Consider the following 21228-nt stretch of genomic DNA (forward strand, 5'->3'; position numbering starts at 1 on the left):
TGTAAGGAACATTCTCCTGCTCTAAAGTGGGAATGATTCTATAATTGCTCTCAATTCATATTTTTTCTTGTTTCATTAGTGTTTTTTTATTTTTATGCAGTTTCTTTACATTCTTTTTATTGTTATTTGGTTTTTTTTTTTTTTTTTTATTACCATGCCTCTTTTTTTCTTTTCCCTTTTTTTTTCTTTTTTTCCGGCTTGATCACTTTTTTTATCATTTACAACGTTTTTCGTTTCCTAAGTATAAATACGCTTCAAGCAATACATGTATATACGAATCAATGTTAGTAAAAAAAAAAAATTTTAATGATACATTTTTCCTTTTTTTTTCTTTAGCTTCTTGTTTTTACTTTTGTCCTTAACATTCTATAACTACGCGAGTTTGACAATACCTACTGTTATTTCGTTCACGTATTTTTATCTTACATAAAAAAAAAAAAAAATAGAGCAAAATAAAATAAAAAAAACTGCTTATTTCATTTTATTTTATTTTTATTCTTATAATTTATTCAAATGTATGTAAACGTTTTTTTTTCTGAAAAGTTTATTTGAATTCGATCTTTTTTTTTATGCAATTTATGAGAGTACTTTGTTTTAAAAAAAGTACGTGCATATATATTTATATATATGTGTATATATATGTATGCCTATGTGTGTATATGTATATACGTGTACATATGACTGTATGCATATAACATTACAAAAGGGTACTCTAATATATATAGCTTTCACCAAATAAGGCGCATTTCACCGTAGTTAGTATGTAATGGAATTAAAGTATATTTTTTTTTTTTTTTATTCCACATTAATTTTATAACATGCCTTAGTTTTATTCTATTACAGTTTACTGTGAAATGCAAGGAAATAATTAATTTCGGAAAAAAAGAAAAAAACATTATTAGCTTAATTAGCTCTCTTCCTTAATTTAACATTTCTGTGCAATTTGTAGCTTATATATTTGTATAAAAAAAAAAAAAAAAAAAAAAAAACCCACGTCATTATTAGCATATACTTGTTTTTTTTGTACATTTTGCCACATTTTTTTTTTTTTTTTTTTTAATTTAAATAGACCATATTATGTAATTTTAAAAATGTATATATAAAGACGTATATGTGCGCACATATATGTATATTTGTATGTATATATATATATTTATTTATTTATTTACACATATTTATACACATACATACGTATACATATATATACGTATATATATGTACCCACAATGAATTGCAAGTATCGCCACTCTACGAATTTGTCAATTGAAAGATATGAAACATTAGATTTACGAAGGAAAAAAAGAAACAGTGAGGAATACATAATAAACAATAAGAAAAAAACACCAAAAAATATAGGACAAAACTTTGATAACAAAGTTGCTAAGTGCAACAAAAACAATTGGAATAGCAACAATTACATAAACGTTAGACACGTTAGAAAAAATCATTTAATTAAGTGCTCTTCACCTATTAAACGAATTAGAGCTCACATTTTTTCTGCGAAAAGAAGTAAAGAAGGGAAAAACATAGAAAACACAAAAAATATAAAAATTATTCCGTTATTATCAGAAAAACCAAATTTATGCGAGAAAAGATATTCTACAAACCACTCGGAAAAAGTGGTGACGCTTAATAATAATGTAAATAGAGAACTAAGTGATACTGATAGTAGAAGCAATGGTAATACTAACAGCAACAATAATAATAACAGTAATGGCAACAGTAACCACAATAGCAATGGTTCACACAACAATGACAGCATGCATATAATTAGCAACAACGCTAAATATCGGCTTAGTTGCAATAGCAGCATATATTTAAATGTTAAAAGCGAAAAAGAGAGGAGTCAACTAAGAAGTGTTAAACATGCTAATTCTATTTTTGCAGATAAAGTGTATGAGGATTTCTCTAATTTGAGAAAAACAAATGGTAACATAAAGAATGACGAAAGTGTGAATGGTCCTTTGAATAATAATACAAAGGAGAAAAGGGAATATGAAAATAAAAAGGGAAAAAATGACAATATGAAACAGATGAAAATGAGGAAGAAGGAGATAAAACAGGACGTTAATAATATGATAAATTTAGGTACCATATGTCGCAAAAATCATCCTTTAACAAACGAAGAAGATGTTTCTATATCTGAATCACATAGTAACACCATTTCAAGTATCGATCAGAACAAAAATGCTTATGAAACATATAAGGTAGGGCATAATGATGAACTCGTATTTAATAAGAAAAGATGTCTAATTGTAGATTCACCCAATGACCAAAGTATAGAGAATCCAAAAAGTTGTGTGAAAAGCAAAGGTAAAGGCTTTGAAAGTGTAAATTGCAGTAGCTGCACTAATAATTGTGTTAACTCAGGTGCCTTTGGCACGCCATACAGGTGTATTCGTAGTAGTTATAGTGACATTAGAAATATTAGTCGAAATGATAATTCAAATTTGATGTTATCATTAGAGCAAAATAATAATTATAACAGTAATAGTAGTAGTAGGAATAGTAGCAGTAATAGGAATAGTAGTAGTAATAGGAATAGTAGTAGTAATAGGAATAGTAGTAGTAATAGGAATAGTAGTAGTAATAGGAATAGTAGTAGTAATAGGAATAGTAGTAGTAGTAGTAGTGGTAATGATAATAATAATAGTAATAATGACACATCTCTAATAAACAGAGAAGAAAAAAAAGATAAAGAATTAATACACATAGAGAGCAAAGAATGTTTGGAGAAGAACACATATGAAACGTTTTCAAAATATAATTTAAGATGTGATATATATAATATTGATTTTAACGAACTAAAGAATGAAGAAGAAAACAATACTCTCAATTCAGAAAATTTAATTGAGAACGTAAGGGAAAATAGTAGCTTTTTACATAAACCATCTATCAGCGGCAAGAATGAAAATATATTATCAGACGTACCCATAAATAATGAGTATAAATGTTATAGTGTTTGTGGGTATAAGGACAGCAATTCGAATAAATCAGATAATTCGAATATTTCTAATTCTTCTGATAATTCTAAAAATCATAAAACTAGAAATGTAGATACGGAAGAAAGGGATATTCATTCCATTGGACGTGCAGGAAGCAGCATGTCTAAGGATGACGTGGAAGTTGGTCAATGTAAAGTCCAAGATCACGTTTTACATAAAAAATTAAATGGAATATTAAATCAAAAATTAACGGATGAAACAGTAACGGAAAGCACTAATAACACTTCCTGTGATTTCAATGAAAGCCCGTTTAACACGAGTTCATCAAAAATCACCAAAAATTTAAGTAATACCTACAATGATGAAGAAAATGAATTAACTGGATTAAATGAAAAATCTACCTTATATAAACCTTCTCCAAATAGTGCTGTAAATAGTTTAAGCTTGTGTACAGACTCTTCTTCTACCATGTCTGATGGCTATTTATTTATTGATTTAAATAAGAAAAATTCTAATACTATAGAAGAGGAGGAAAAGGGAAATATACTATCAAATGCACAGAAAAAAAAGGATTATAAATGTGTAAATGACATGAGTAATTTAGCTTTCACTAATAGTAATGAAAGTAGTGTTAGCAATGGCCTTGCCGTCAATAATATCAGTCAAGTTAGCCAAACTAGCAGTGTCAGCGGTGATCATACCAAAGAAGTAAATAGTGTCACTATCAGTAGTTGCGTCAGTTATGATAATAACAAAGATGTAAGTAATGTCACCATCAGTAGCAGCGTTAGCAGTGAACATAACAAGGAGTTAATTAGTGGTAATAATGGCGACTCTAAAAAAAGCGTTAGTAGTAGTGATATCAGTAATAACAAAAGAAAGAGTAGCTGCAGAAACAGTAGCAGTGGATGCGGTAGTGAACCTTCATCTGTACAAGGAGAAAGCAGTGATATCACTTGTATAAGGGGGGAAATTTTTCCCAATCGAGCAAATATAAAGGAGAAGGATATGTTACAAAAAAAGACGAATTTAAAAAGAACTTCAGATTGTAACTTGGATTATAATTTTAAAAAGAAAATGAGAATAGAAGAATACTCCTTTATTAACTTGAGCGTATACAAAAATAACCCCTCAGATATATACAAAAATAATAGTTACAATACATATATATTAAAAAGTATCCATAATTCTTATATACAAAATAAATTAAATGATAAGAATATCAAAGTACATAGCGTGAGGCCTCTCGGTGAACCCTCATCTAATACATTTCCTGAAAATACCATTTTTACAAATAATGAAGACAAATATAACTTCGATAAAGAAAGAAGCAAATATAGAGAATATGATGAAGGGAGAAAAGGGAGTTTAACTAGTAACATAAACAACGAAATAGATGATAAAATGAAAGGGACAAAAATTATTATGCAGGAGTATAGACAAAAAAATGATATGAACATTAATTCAAGTGAAAGTGCAAATGGTGACTCTAATGGCTATGTGAGTGGCAGTCCAAATGATTATCCTAATAACGAATGGAGTGACTATGCATGTAACTATCCGAGTGACTGTATGAATGACAAGTTAAACAAAATTGAACATAACAAATTCTCCAAAGTGATGAGTAAAACTGTTACATGCAGGAATAATGTCATTAAAGAAACAGCTTTCAAAGGAATCTCCAAAAATGCTCAAAATTTGTCTAATGAACAGATAAATTATGTGAACTTTTTAAGAGACAACAAATTTAACAATTTTGATTTGAATTTGTGTGATATAATAAGCTTATTAGAAAATGAAAAAATTGAAGATCTATATTCAGAAGAAGAATTGAAACGTATAATAATTCCCATACATGGTATATATTTTGATACTAACAGAAAAAGTTGGGTATGCAAATATGACGATATTGTAATAAATGAAGTACCAAATGGGAGAACAAAATTATTTTCCACAAGAATTAATTCTTATCATAAGTCAAGACAATTAGCTCTACAACTAAAATACAATGACCTAAAGAAGAACTGTACTATTTTTAGCAATTTAAATGTAGAAGAAAAAATCTTTTTTATGTCAGTTAAATCGTTTACGACAAATATAAGTAAAGAAAAAGCAGGAAAGGAACAAAAACGATGCACAAATTCGATTGTAAATAAAGAACTAGAACAAAGGAAATGGGTGACAGAAAAGGAAATAGACAAGGAATGTTTAGAGCATTGTATCGTTCAAGGAAAACAGGAGCGACAGAAGAAGATGAAAGCTTCTATAGCCTTACATAAGGATAATTTAAAAGAAATAGAACTTACAAAAAATAAGGTAGAGATAAAAGAATATTCTTCTAACGACATAGTTGAAAATCATAATTTTCTTGACACAACAACAAATGATACTTCTAACACAAATGAAGATGTAAATTTGAACGAAACTTTAAAGATATTAAACAAAGAAGTGTCCCTTGATTTGTGCTCATCTTTACCATATAACTGCGTTAGTGTAAGCCTTTCTAGTAACAACCAAATAAAAAATGATAGAAACGATAATAATAATGATTACAGCACAGGAATTAGTAACAACACAAGTAGTGCCATAACTACTCAAAATGAGATGTACATTTCAGTAAATAAATATATAAAAGGAAACATTAAGAAAGAAAATAATGCAGATGATAAGAAGTACAAACAATGTGAAATTAATTTTAAAACACAAACATTTCTACATAAAACACTAGGTATAACTTTTTCAAATGATATAATAAAAAGAATGAAAAATTTACAGAAGGAAAACATATTTTACGAAAAAGAAAAAGAAAGATGGGTTATTAAAATAATTGACAAAAGGAGCAATATGTTATTATATCTCAAAGAATTTGATTGTAAGGTGTTTGGTTTTGTGTATGCCTGTATTTTAACCATAGAGCATAAACATTTGTATGTAGACTATTTTTTAAATGAAAAAAACTATGACTTTTTAATGAAATTAATTCAAAATAGCTCCTTAAAAATAAAGAAATATACAAACACGATGTTTCATTCACCTGGTTTAAATAATAACAGTTATTGTAACGAATATAATAAGAACTTCTTTAATGACATTTTTCAGGAAAGAGAAACAATAAAAACAAAAGGTGTACATAAACAAAATAATCAAGGACCAAATGAGTATACCAGTTTTTCCTCTTTTGAAAAAGATATAACGTTAAGGAAGATGCACCAAAAGGTAAATCGAATAGAAAATAATTATGTGAAAAAGAATTTAGAAAAAGGAAGTTCAAAATTGCATAATAATACTACATTAAATAATCATTCCGATTTATTGTATAGCTATGAAAATACAAAGAGTAAGATAATGAACGAAGAGGAAATCCCTGTGCCCAAAAAGAACCGTTTGAAAAATATATTTCAAACATTGAACATTCAAGTTGCCAACAGATCAAATGTTGTTTCTTCCTCATATTTAGAAAATAAAATGAATGATAATTTTCCCAAAATTTTAGATAAGAATAACCAATGTACAGAAGGAAGATACAATTTTGAAAACGATTTAATTGGTATAAAAGTTGAAAATTTCCGAAATGGAGATACAGAAAAAGAAAGTTCCCACCCCTCAAAAAAGGGGCAGCAGATAGTAGACAAACCTCAAAAAAAGAAGTGTGGTAAAGTGGAAACAAATACATTAAATAACGAAAAGGAGGGAAAGGAAAGCTACAATCCATACACAAATAGAAATAATAAAACGTTAGTGAGAAAAGGAGACGGGTATAGCATTAACAATATTGTTAATGGTAATAATAACAATGATTATAATGATAATATTGTTAACTATAATGATAATAATAATAATAATGATAATGATAATAATAATGATAATAATAATAATAATGATAATAATAATAATGATAATGATAATAAAAATGATAATAAAAATGATAATAATAATGATAATAATAATAGTGATAAAAATAATAATAATAATAATAGTGATAATAATAATAATAATAATAATAATAATGGTGATAATAATAATAATGGTAATAATAATAATAATAATAATGGTGATAATAATAATAATAGTAATCATCCATACGAAGACGTCAACTGCGATGGCAGTACTAACAAAGTGTACACCTTCCGTAGAAAAGATAATAGCGAAAATTGCCATATCCAAATAAATGACATTAATGAAATCGATGATAAGAAGAGGAGGAGGAAGAAAACAAAAATGGACCCTTTGTTTCTTAAAAGATCGAAAAATTTAAAAGATTCATTATTATCAAATGCAAAAGATACCAGTTTGTCCTCATATTTATTAGCACAAGAAGAGACAAATAATTTGCACAAGTTAGATTCTTATGTAGACACATTAAACAATAACAGTGATGTAACATCATTAGCCAAGCAAACAATTCTTTTGCTGCTAAAAGATATTCTAAATTGTATTCCTTTTCAAATGGCTCCATCTGTAATATCAAGAAAAATATATGATCAGAAAATTAATGCTCATGTGAAATTTGTATACCAGTCAAAGAGTCTTATGGACCTAATGCCCTACTTTTTTATATTTAAAAATGTTATTAAACAGAAAACTCTTCCTAGCGACCAATCATTGTATATATGCAATGTTTTGTTGTATGCCTTGTTTGAGGCATGAAATATATGAATTTACAGAAACATACAAACATAGATAAGTAGATACAAAGATAAGTAGAAAAATAGATACGAAGAAACATAGATACGAAGAAACATAGATACGCAAAAAAATAGATATAAATAAACATGGAAGTATATGGACGCAGAAATGCAGAAATAGATAAATGTAGAATTTTGAAAATATAACGTAAAAAATAGATATTACTTCAGTTTTGTGTAGTAGCTGCTAACTGCAGATGAAATGCCGCTCCTTTTTTTGCATGTACACATTATTTTTGATTTTTTTTTTTTTTTTTTACACACCCCTAATTTATTTATATCCACTGAATAAATGAGTAAATGTATAAACATGTACCTTTGTACATAGGTGTGTTTTCATTTTGTTTATTTATGTTATTTTATTTTTTTTTTTTTTGCAATGTTTACACCCGCTCAAATGTTTTGGTGTCAAAATGCCATTAACAGGAAACTTTTAGCCTCACTTTTACATTTAAATGCAGCAGCAACAAGAAGTTTTGCTCAGTTGAAACATGCATATAGTTTGTCCGTTTGCATTTGTTATATTGTACGTATGTGCGTATGTATGTATATATATACTCATATATATGAACATATACATATATATATTTTATGTCATTTTGTAATGGAAAAAAAAACAAACTTATAAAAAAAATATTCCCATGAAATATATAGACATAAAAAAGGAAAAATTAATGCACGGCTAAAAAAAGTGGGTGGTAGGGGAAAATTGTACATATTAGTTTGAAATATAACGATAAGTCAATAAAAAGAAGTGTACTCCTATACGCGTCCACACACTACCAAACACTTTAACACACCACCGCAAACTACAATGAACCTACATACTCCAATTTACTTGCTCGTACATGTTGTTGGCGAAACAACTACCACTGATGGGAATTAGCTGCGAAGGGGTAGAGTCACTTAATTGGCTTACAAACAGTGTTAAATGTATTTACAGAACTTATGTAAAAAAAGAAATCATTATTTTTTAATGAGTACGAAGCCTTGGATACATCATTGTCAATGTCTTTTTCCAAGGAATTTAGTATGTCTGATAAGAAATTTAAGATATGTTCACAGCTGTTCTTGTTTGTAATTATATTCTTCATGTTATGATAAAATGAGAGTGAAGATAAATGACACGAATTTATTAAAAAGGAATCGCCTTTATTATGCATCTTATAATTTAGAAGATTTTGTCTATTTTCCAAAAAATGAAAATAGTGAGTATTATTATTTTTGTGCCTAGGGGTGCTGCAATTTTGCTTATTTTCTTTATTTTTCTGATCAATCATTTTAGTTACATTATTTATCAATTCATCATATGTATTATTTGTGATTATAGTCAGAACATGTTTAACATATTTATTTATATAATATATAGTCTTAACTATGTTATACCTAATATTACTTATTTTGTCTTTGCTTAGATCTTTGATAACTTTTAAAATATAATTTTCAATATATTGTAAAGGAAATAGTATAACTAGTTTTGATATAAATTGTAAACAGCTTATTCTATTTATATAATTAGTAGACTCTTTTAAATCATTTAATAAATATGTTAATCCCTTTTCAAAAAAAGAAAAATTTCTATTTTTAATTAAAAAATACAAAGTTTCAGCTACCTCTATCCTAATAGAGTACACTAAATCCTTAGCTCCTGTATGCATATAATTCCAGAAATCTACATAATTCGAAGAGCTATTTTCTTTATTTTGATATAAAAAAAAATGATCAAAAAATTTTAAATGATAATATAAAGAACATCGTAGTCTCCAATTTTTACTTTTTACAATTTCTTTACTTAGTGGAATAATTATTTGTTTCATATCAAAAAAAGATATAAGTTTTGATATTTTATGTAAGCAAATAAATAATTCTGATTTCAAATTACTTTCTTCTATTCTAATAAAAAGTAAAAATAGTGGAAGAATATATTCGATTGATCCGTCCTTATCTAAAACATCTGGTAAGGTACATAATAATTTGCATAACGAAATTTTCAAGTGTATATTATTACTATCAATATCTTTCTTTAAATCTTCAAATATTTCATCCAGTATATTTACTTTAATTTTTGAATGAACTAATATTCTATCCAAGTTATTCAAAACAATACTACGTACATTACTGTCCAAATCTTTTAACAATAATAACAATATCACAGATAAATCATCATTTTTTTGATTTTTTAGAATTTCTTGTATATTATTTGCTAACACTGCCCTAACTCTCCAACTCTCATCATTACATATACTAGTTAAAACCTGATCCAAATTATTCACAAAATTAGGGTCATTGTATAAAACCTCATTTAATATGGACACTGCACTAATTTGGACTTCATCCAACCCATTTATTGGATAAAAAAAACTACGGTATATTTCTTGAGCCTTTTCCCATATTTTGTCTACAAAGATTTTTGTTTTCTTTTCACTTGTTCTATCACTAAGTGAACTCCACTCCCCTTTGCCTCCCCATGGAAGGGCTGAATTTGGCGTACCTTCATTTGGAGAAGTGCCATTTGGCGTAATACCACTTGGCGTAATACTACTTGGTGTAATACCATTTGGCATAATTCCACTTGGTGTAATACTACTTGGCGATATACTGTTTGGAGCAAGCACCCATGCTTTATCGCCATCAGCATTCATTATAACATTTTCTTCTTCCCTTTTTTTTAGTTCCTCAGCTTCCCCTTCATTTTTATTTTCCTTTATCTGCTTCCATAAGCGGTGATTTGACTTCTTAATGTTCTTGTTAACACTATCAATATCGCTGTTATTATGGACTTCCTTTACATCAATTTCTTTTACATATTGCTCATGTTTTATAGTTGTATATGCAGAATTATGTATATGCTCTCTATACCTTTTTAATATTTTTAAAAAGTTACAAAATTTATCACAACAAGATTTTTTGACTAATATACTCTGGTCCTGACACAATTCTAGAAACAAGTGAATAAAAGATTTCATATAATTAGCTTGGTCTTCATATATACATCTTTCTATTAAGATTGGTATAATTTTACTGACTCCAATACGATAATTATCACTTTCATTATTGGCCAATCTTATTATTCTTGGGTATATAATATTAATCAATGTACTACTATCACATTTATGTATATAATTTTTAAAAGCATTATACCCATTTATATTTATTTCCTTTTCATACGTTATTATAAAATTTAATATTAAGTCACACAGAAAATAGCAGTTATTTACATTATTTATAAAGTTTGTTAAGAATACCAAATTATTTGATAACTCTATCAAAACATCTGAATCATCTTCTATTATGTTATATAAAAATTCAACTAACTCCATTTTCGTCCTCTCCATGCCTATGATATGGCATAATACTTTCAACTCCTTCATATATTTTAACCGAGTTTTACAATCAAATGATTGCATTCCATCTAGTATTTCTTGTGCTTTCTTGTCCCCCATAATTACACACTTTCTTCTGTTTTCTTCACTTTTTTTCTCACTCCTTAATTTTTCTTTTCATTTATTTTCCTCACTTTTCTTTTCTCTCCTTATTTTTTGTTCTCTTTTCTTTTCTTCCCTTTTCTTTTCTTCTTTTTTCCTTTTTCTTCTCCTTTCTTTTCTTATTTTAATGATTTTGTGTATAACTGTATATCTTCTTTTGTCCAACTGTCGAGGGAAGTTTCGCATTCATATTTGTTTAAATTGTGTGTACATGTGTGTTTGTTTGTTAGTATATGTACATGTTTATAAAAGGTGTGCGTACATATGTGCGTATGTGCTTATCAATAAATTCACATATATATATATTAATGTGCACTTGCGTATGCAGTTACGCATGTTATTATGTGTACAATTATGTATGTGTTATATGTATAGCAACTTATATCAACGCATAAGTGAAAATGTACATATCTGCCTATTAATTACTGGTATTAAAATAATGTATATAAAAATTGTTTCATATTTTTTTTCTTTTCATACCATTGCTTATGCAAAAGAGCATTTGCTTGTGAGATACTATATTCGAGTGTTTTTTTTTTCTTCATTTTTTTGTTTACTTCTTTCCTTCACTTTTATTTCTTAATTATTTAGTTATCATTATTTTTTTTAAGAAATATGTAGGAGCAATTAAAATATTTTTATTACGCCTTAACCCACAAAGAAAAGTTTTTTTTTATTTAGTATTATTATTTCTTTTACATGAAATCCTTTTGTTTTTCATAAATTTTAAATAATTTTAAAAGAGGTCTATTAAATCACAACATTCACTATTTCCATTTTGAGATTATTAATTTATTATTATTATTCTTAATTTATTATTATTATTAATTATTATTATTATTAATTATTATTATTATTAATTATTATTATTATTAATTTTTTTTCTTTTTTTTATTATCTCATTTTAAGTATAAAAATAGGAACTGTAACGTTCATTTAGGTATTGAGAATATTTAAACCTAGGAACTTCAACATAACAATTTCATTTTTGTGTCTTACTATATATACATTGTACTACAACATAATTACAGGTACATAAAATAAAAAGAGGCTTATGACATAACAGGTTTGTAGTTAAAATAGGAGATCCTTATCTCCAAGTTTTATATTTTTATTGCAGAAAGGTATAAATGTATCAGTAGAGCACTTAATACAGGTCCAAATATATATATATATATACGTACTTAAAAATGTTCGATCCTCTTAGAATAGTTTAATTTAAACTACCTATTATGAAGTGATAAATTCCTTTGAAACTTTCCCAATAAAAACGTAGAAATGGGAAAACAGGAAAATTAGAGTTGTTTTGTGGTCATATATAATAATTTTGTTTATAAATGAAACATTACTATTTTACCGATATTATATGCTTACATTGTTTTAGTAATGTTGTTTTTTTTATTAATTTTTTCATAATAATTGATCATTTTACTTTCTATCCTTTTTCTGTGTTTTGTCCGAATATTTGAAAACACCTTTAAGTGTATACTATATATTTATGGATCCCATTTATTATTATTTTTTTTCTTTACTATTCAAGTCACAAAATAACATATAAACTTTCTACATTTTTAGAAATGAGTTCGAGTATTAGCAATATTTTCCTTTTCAGGGGTCAACTAGAAAAAAAGTTTTTATATATCCAAATATATGTACATATATATATATACATAATATAAAAATATACAAACTTACTGAATATTTTGACGCTACTACTTTCTTCTAGGAACTTTTTTCATAAATAAAATACGGTATTGATTCTTTTAGTGCAGAAAAAAAAAAAAATTTAGCCATAGTACTTTATTGCAAAATACAATTTCAAAAAAAGAAAAAATCAAGTACCCACACTAATAGCTCAGTTAATAGCTCCTCATATATTTCTTAAGCTTGGAAATTTTTACTTTTTCCAACTTAAATAAAATATTATCCATTCTTTTTACGACAGTTGTTCCTTCTTCTTCTGCATAAACGCACACATAAGTACACATATATATATATATATTAAAATTATATGGGAATGGTACTCTATAAGGCACATTTGATACAACATAAGGAAAAAAAGGAAAAGGAATTTTTAAGTAATACATATAAGACAGAAGGAAAGTTACAATACACATACAGAAAAAAAAAAAAAAAATTATAAAATAGATGAAATACAGTGAAAAATTATTTTGAGGAGTATTTCCCCTTTTTATATTATATCTAAAAAAAGTGCAAACGTAAGGAAAACAAATGGATTAAAAAAAAAAAAAAAAAAATATAATAGACAAGGCACAGCTGTAAGCAAAAATCACTACATAATACGCACTTAGAGCAAAAGAAATGATAGCACACACACGTACATACATATATATATACAAATAAATTGGTACCTGTAAAGCATTTTTATGTTAAATATAGTTCAACAGAAATATAAATATTCACTTATGCTAAATAAATGTTATCCTTTTATTAAGCTATTAAGAAAGTATGATAAAGTAACAAAATTACATGTCATTAATGAAATTTTACATTATCTTTAAAAAAAAAAAACATTTATCTTAAATGAACGATTAAAACTGGAGTTGCTAATTGTCCATATTTTAACTTTTTAAAACTAATATATACTTTAATTATCATTTTTTTAAAAATATGCATAAAAAATTAATACTTAAATATTATACAACTTTACCTTGAATTATAACTTTTTTCACTATGGGCGCACAATTTTTTTTTTATATACTCATCCTATTTTTTGCATTTAATTCGGGAAAAGGTGCTGCAGATACGATAAGTGATAGCTACAAGAATAATTTGAATTACAATGTGGATTTATCATCTTTTAAAAATATATCAAAGAAGATGGAATTTAATAATTTAAAAAAACTTCTTTTGACAAAAAACATTTTGAAGGGTATAGGAACTATAATGATGATAATGTTTTCTGTATTTGTAATTTTAGACAAGATTTCACATTCTAAAGAATTAGAAAATTATAGAAAAAGGGAGGAAGATTTAACAAGTCGATTAAAGTCAGCAGAAAATGATATGTTATTATCTAGGGAGGATTATGGTAAGAAGGTTGAAGAAATTCAAAGTGTAATTAATAAAATAATTTTTCATACTCTAAATAATAAAAATATCAGTTAAAAAAGTTATTACGCATGTATTATCATGAAGAATGTTCTTATGTATCTTTATTATTTTTACTTTATTTTAATTTCGTTGAAATATAGCCATTAAAGATGTGCAAATTTATATGTTACGTTAAAAGCTTTTATTTGTTTAAGAAAATATTTTACATAAAAATTCAGTTATAATATATATATATATCATAATTTTTATGTATTCCATTTCTTCCTATTCTTTTTTATTGTATTATATTTATCATTTTTTTCGTACAATATATATAAATATATATACATGCATACATAAATACATACATATATGCGGGTATGTATAATTTCAAATTGTAAAATGGTTTTTATGTGTGTATGCATTTGCTTTAAACTATGATATTTACTACCAAAAATATGCCATATATCAGGTTTTTCAAAAGCTATATTAAACATATTTCACATAATAATATTTTAATTATTTTTTCCAAATTTTAATAAAACTTAAAAAACACTAATGGATATCATACGTGAAAAAATTGTAGAAAAATTATATTTTACTACATAAGTATTTAAACATTTCTTTTCCTTTGTCTGAACGTTCTTATATATGTAAGAATGTAATTCATTTAAAGATTTTCCTCATACTAATTTAATAAATAATATATACAAAAATAAGTTTAATTACTACCTTACTTTCTTCTTTGTAAAAAAAAAAATTACGGCATAATAGTCTTACAACGCAACACTAATAATGCATTAATTGTTTAATTACAAAAAAAAAAAAAAAAAAAAGAGAATAAAACAAAAGAGAATAATAAAAAAACAGAATAAAATAAAATAATGTAAAGCAAAGAGGAGTAAAAAAATAATTGAAGGAGCGTTTAAAGTCGCAATACGAAACTGATAAAGATGTCCAAAATAAGGAGTAACAAATTTAAGGAATGAGAAAAGGGGAAAAGGGAAATATATTTGACTGCAAGCTGTGCATTGGTCGCATGTATAGAACAAAAGGGAAAAAAAAAAAAAAAAAAATAATAAATAAATGAATATATAAATAAATAAAGTACAAAAATATAAAATATAACGAACTTCGAAAAATTAAAAGCACAATATTTTAAAACTGTATGGTGAATATTTTTTTTTTTTTTTTTTTTTCGTTATTACATTACAAACATAATGAGACAGTATATTACGCATTCCTATAAAATGTGTTAAAATGATATATAAACTCATAAGCATATGCCATTGGACAAAATATTGTTTGAGTTTTCGAATCAGTAAAAGCATTCCCATCTTCATTTTTTTGAATGTATTGAAACCTTTTCCAGAATTCGGTAGAAAAATTCCAAAAAATAAAAAAAGTTGAATTTTTTAAAATATGCGCTAAGAAAAAATATGCTTGTGCATGAGTCATATAATCATAATTTTTTTTTTCCAACAATCCACTTTCTCCATTTTTTATTAGCTCGCTCAATATTAAGTAATATGTATAGGATTTCCTTGTTAAATATTCTTGAACATTCATGTTATGATTAATGAAAAATGATGTTTTTCTTCTTGGTTTTATGAAGGTGTCTATAATGAAATTATAGTACTTACAACCTTCACTATTATTTGAGCAGAGAATATATTTTTTAATTTGTTCATAACATTTTCCAATACGGCTACCTATTGTACATACGTCAGGAAAAAGTTCATTGAGTTCTTTAAATATATTATTCATCTCGAAGTAACAATAATTATCGTTATTTTTTCTCACTAATGGGTAAATATCATAGCAATTTTTATAAGGATAATAGTCTTCACTACAACTGAAAGTTAACTTATATAACATGTTTTTAGCCTCTCTATTTATATAATGAAAAAAAAAATTTTCAATGTTATGATTTACATATAAATTATGTTCAAATTTTACAATACCTGATAATGTTAGATCATTTTTCGATGTAAATCCAGTAATAATATAATATAATTCTTTTGAAAAAATTGCTACATTTGTTAGTTTTAATCCTAATTGTTCATATTTTGTTTTTCCATTTAATAATATTTCCAAAATTGTTGTTTTCATTCCCGTCTCATAATCCAACGTTTCTGCTTCAACTTTTAAGGTTGTAAATCCATGCATAATACAATAACCAAAAACTAACTTTAGTAAAACATTGCTTAAGATAGGGTTATTTATGTGATATTTTTTTCCAGGTCCTATATATTTTATTATACATGCATTATTAAAAAAATGGAATCCTATAATTTGACTCTTTACAGAAGAATTTTCATCCAACGAAATGCCCTTAGCTTCATACAACAAACCTTCAGGATATATGAAAGTATCACTATTTCTTTGCTGTCTCTCTCCATTGATTGAAGCGTCCTCTGTATAGTAGTAATATATCCCCTGCTCACTATTCCTCAGTGTATTTTTGTTTTTTTTTTTACTAGTAATATGCCTTAGTAAATATTCAAATGTCTGCTCTTCCTCAAGCACTCTAACTGATAACACATTTTCAAATTGAGCTTCACAATAAACACCACTACTGCTGGAAAATTTTATAGGCTTTTTTGAATATGGCCATATACTGTCTTTAGTGCATAAAAATTTTAAATTTCTTTTTCGTAATAGAGAATTATTTGAATTTTGTTCTGTACCATTGTTAATAAAAGGTTTTATTTTTATTTCTTCATCATCTTCTTCTTCTTTTTCTTCTTCTAATAATAATATGTTTTTATATTTGGTAGGAACGTTCTTTACAGTAAAGCTATAATTATTATTTGTGTAATAAATAAAATTAAAAAATTCTTTTCGCATAATTTCATTTTTATTAGGATTATAGTCCTTCTTTGCATTAGTACCTCCGCTCATATGATAACTTTCATACACACTTCGTAAAGTATTGTATTCATATAGATTTTGTAAGTTATTAATCTCTTTTTCGCCTTTGTGCATTATAAATAAATACGGATATATTCCCTTAATTTTATTTTTATTATTACGAAAGAGTGTATCTAAATGGTTAGGGTATTTCTTCGTTAATAAATTAATTTCATCCATTATTTCATATTCTTCTAATTCATTAGAAGTATTATTATATTCTTTTTCAGAATAGCTTTCATGAACATACGAGTTTTTGTAATAATTTTCCCTTTGATGATAATCTAACTTTTCGTAGCAATTTTCTTTTTTATAATCATTATTATCATTGCAGCAGCTGCTGTGTTGTGAAGTGCCAAAATTTGAAATTTTATGTTGTATGTCTGTTAAGGAAAATTCGATACTATTTTTCCCCCCTTCAACATATTCATATTTTTTAAAATCGCTAATATTCTTACGATTAGAATGCTCCAGAAATAGATTATTCCAAATATTATATTCATTTAACGTTCTGTTACTTTTTTTTCTGTAGTCCCTTTCATAAAGCTTTTCATGATATTTTATATATTTACTAATGTTGCAAATTCTGTTTTCTAAGTTATCGTTTATATTTATTTTGTCTAATTCGTCTTTTAGTATAGAGTTTGTGGATTCAAATTCAAATGTGAACATAGTATTCTCAAAAAAGTCTTTTTGTATATTGTCATCATGCGGAAGAAATATGCCTCTATTTTCAGTATTTTTTTTAATTTTATCTTTTATTTTTTTTGAATAACTTTTATGTTTAAATGTAAAAGAGTTACTTTTATTAACATATTCTTGTAATTCTTCTATAATTATATCGTTACTAAAGATATGTAATTGTTCTTCTTTAATGGTGCAACGTTCAATACATACAAAATTTTCATATAGAAAATGATGCAAAACACTTTTTGCCTTTTCATCCAAAAGGGTAGATGATTTAATATTACTAACACATTCTTCAAAAGAGAGAACATTTTTATCACAAAAGTACTCAAAGATTACTATTAAGAAAGAATCTCCTAATTTGTTCATATTTTTTGACCTAAAATTTCTATATTTTATTTTATTACCGAATTTTTTTTTTATATATATTTCGTCCTGCTCATAATAAGTAAACAATTCGTTCAAATAACATGACTTTATCCTTTCCCTATAGTTTGTCTGATCTAGTAAATTTTTCAACTCCAATAATTTATAATTAAAGTTTTCCTTTTTTAATTCTATTCCTCTCCATAATAAATAGGATTTATTAGCAAAAAATTTTAAATTAATTCTAGGAATACCTGTTTTTATTAAGTCTTTTCTATTTCTATTAATAAAAGAGTTATCACTTCTTATACTGTATTTCTCACTGGAATTGTAAAATCTGCTACTACTAACATCAAATCCAAGATTAAAGATACTACTGCTTCCAGAACTGTTTTTTTCAAAAAGCTTCCCCAGGGAAAATATATTTTCTGAAAATAATATTTGTCTCTTATAGCCTAATCTTATGCATAGGCCAATTAAAATTTTTAGAATGACACTTTCTCCATACGATAAGTAAGAACTAACGTTCATATTTAACTTACATACATAGTTATTTCTGGTGATTTTATCAACATTGTTACCATAATTTGTGTGTTTTCCATTAGTATCATTACTACTATTATTGCCATCATTGCTATAATTGTTACTGTTTGCGTTACCATTTTCGTTATTTCTATTTTCGTTTCCTTGGTGTAATAATACTCCTTTACCTTTTTCAGAAGTACTTACATTTTTACTTAACAAGTTGTTTGATTTCAAAAAGTGCTTATAACTACTTTCCCTTTGTTCTATATCATTTCTCTTTTCTATGTCGAACCCTATAAAATAATTCTCTAACCTGTATGTACTGTTATCACATTTTATTATTTCGTAAGAATTGTCATAAATGTAGTATTTACACATAAAATTTATTTCCTTTAGGTATTTAGATAAACTTGAATGAACAAAGTCCCCGTAAAGTATATCAACATTTTTTATTTTTATGTAAGACGTAAAAAAAATATTTTTGCAAAGAAATTTTGAAATAAAAGTAACAAAATTCTTCTTCTGAATATTGCAAACAGAAAGTAATTTTAAATTATGAAATACATTTTCTGCGTCTAAAATATTATTGTCAGAATCTAAATATGTTTCGTTGAAATCCTCGTAAATTTTTAGCAACTCCCTTTTGCTAAATTCGTAAGGTTCTATTATATTGCAAAATAAATATTTAATAAAATAAGTTGAAAGCAATATGATATACAAAACTTTATACATTATATAAAGGCAAAAGAGAATGAAAATTTTATATATTAATTCCATTCATATGGGTATATATGTATATATGGATATCTATATATAAGTATATATATACTTCTTCTTTGCTTTAAAGGATCGATTGAATTAAATAACCTCTTTTTTTTTTTTCTTAATTCAAAAGGAATTTTATTTCATCTTACTTTGGGAATATTCTGTTTTTTCTGAGACACTTATTATATATCGAAGTAGTGTAATCTGTACACAGATATTTTATTTATCCTTCGTTATTGCTTATTTTTTGAGTGCTCTTTTTATTTGATCCTTTTTATTATAATAGTTCTTTTTTATCAACATTTTATTTTATTTTTTACACAAACACGAATGTCATTTTAAGGTCATACACCTTCCTTATAATCAAACTCAAATGACATAATTTTCATTTCGTATGTAAAGAGAAAATGCATTTCCTATGACTTCGATAAATTTTTGATGCAACTGTAAAAATGTATCTATATCTACATATACATACACTCATGTACACACATATATATATATATATATATATAATGAGAAATAGGAAAATTCCGGGAATACTTCTTTTACATGTCACACTTAAAAAATAGGTGAAGTGGTAACCTTTTTCTGCTTTAATTAATTTTCTTAAATAATGAACATAACAATGAAATTACCACATTGTAAAACTGCTAATTTGATCAAACAAAAATATATAAAAATAAGAAAAAAAGTTTGTTTTAAACAAATTCAGCTCCATTCACAGAAAAGAGTGAGGAAAAGGAGTGAGAAAAACTTAATATGTAGCATCTGCATGTTTTTATCTACATATACATACAGTGTATATAAATAAAATATATATACATTCTGTTTGAACACATTATATAGTTATTATTTAATGTGTCAACTTAAGTAATAACGTTCTTTTTATATGTTAAATTCTATAAACAATTTTTTTTTTTCTTAGGAATTGAATTAACGGCTAGTTTACTTACCTTTTGACTAACATAGAATATGTAATTTCAACTATTTTTTTTCATTTTCAATAGTTAATTCTTAACAAAAGGAAAAAAAATAGAGATCACATATATGATAAAAAAATTTCATTAGCCAATTTTTCTTATATATTCTAATAATCGATTATGAGGTGCTTTTAAAACACCATCAATATTGAAGCTCATTAAAATTTTCTTTTTTCCCAATTTCATAAAATTTGTCCTATCTCTAAATAAAATATATTCAGAATGTTTAAAAAAAAAGGAAGATTTTAATTAACTACATAAATGATCACAGACTATTTTATCATTCTATGTATACATCTTATTCAAAAACTTTTAATTTTTTGCTTTAGTTCCCCCTCCCCTCAACATTTTTCATTTGTTCATTTAATCTTTATAATGAATTTAGACAATGGGAATTATACGCCTTTAATATCGAACTATTTTTTTTTTTTTTTGAAATTATGAAATATTATGTAATTAATAAAAACATGCTTTTATTACTCTGTGATGAAGAAACAACTGTTTCATAGTTTGAAATAAAGGAAATATTTCAAGTTATAAAATTTTTTTTCTTTCCTACATCTTCCTATTTTAATTTTTATATGGGATATATTAATGGGGCATGTGAATGAACATTAATACGTACATATATATATATATATATATATATATATATATATATATATGTTTTATCTGTGTTCCTTTAGAAGATTTCCCTTTTTCCAAATAACATATTTTTTTTTCTTCATTTTACCTTCTCCATTTATACATACAATTAGTGTATATATGCCTATTTGATTATTTACATAGTTTGAGAATTTAAACTGTTTTTTTTTCTTTA

The 21228-nt window shown here is 25.6% G+C and overlaps 4 protein-coding genes across 4 annotated transcripts; 2 read left to right on the top strand and 2 right to left on the bottom strand.

Moving 5' to 3' along the window:
* Positions 1-1226: 1226 nt before the first annotated feature.
* On the top strand, positions 1227-7592 carry PmUG01_14036300 (conserved Plasmodium protein, unknown function; the record flags this gene model as incomplete). The annotated part of the gene is made up of 1 exon (XM_029007924.1): positions 1227-7592. One exon carries the CDS (start codon positions 1227-1229, stop codon positions 7590-7592), a length of 6366 nt encoding a protein of 2121 aa, XP_028864264.1.
* Positions 7593-8532: 940 nt separating this feature from the next.
* On the bottom strand, positions 8533-11073 carry PmUG01_14036400 (protein phosphatase PP2A regulatory subunit A, putative; the record flags this gene model as incomplete). The annotated part of the gene is made up of 1 exon (XM_029007925.1): positions 8533-11073. One exon carries the CDS (start codon positions 11071-11073, stop codon positions 8533-8535), a length of 2541 nt encoding a protein of 846 aa, XP_028864265.1.
* A 2736-nt stretch (positions 11074-13809) lies between these two features.
* PmUG01_14036500 (conserved Plasmodium protein, unknown function) lies at positions 13810-14244 on the top strand (the record flags this gene model as incomplete). Its single annotated transcript, XM_029007926.1, has 1 exon — positions 13810-14244. One exon carries the CDS (start codon positions 13810-13812, stop codon positions 14242-14244), a length of 435 nt encoding a protein of 144 aa, XP_028864266.1.
* Positions 14245-15402: 1158 nt separating this feature from the next.
* PmUG01_14036600 (conserved Plasmodium protein, unknown function) lies at positions 15403-19392 on the bottom strand (the record flags this gene model as incomplete). Its single annotated transcript, XM_029007927.1, has 1 exon — positions 15403-19392. The coding sequence occupies one exon, from the start codon at positions 19390-19392 to the stop codon at positions 15403-15405; it is 3990 nt and encodes a 1329-aa protein (XP_028864267.1).
* Positions 19393-21228: the final 1836 nt, after the last annotated feature.

Source organism: Plasmodium malariae (assembly GCF_900090045.1).
Source record: "Plasmodium malariae genome assembly, chromosome: 14".
Taxonomy (NCBI): domain Eukaryota; phylum Apicomplexa; class Aconoidasida; order Haemosporida; family Plasmodiidae; genus Plasmodium; species Plasmodium malariae.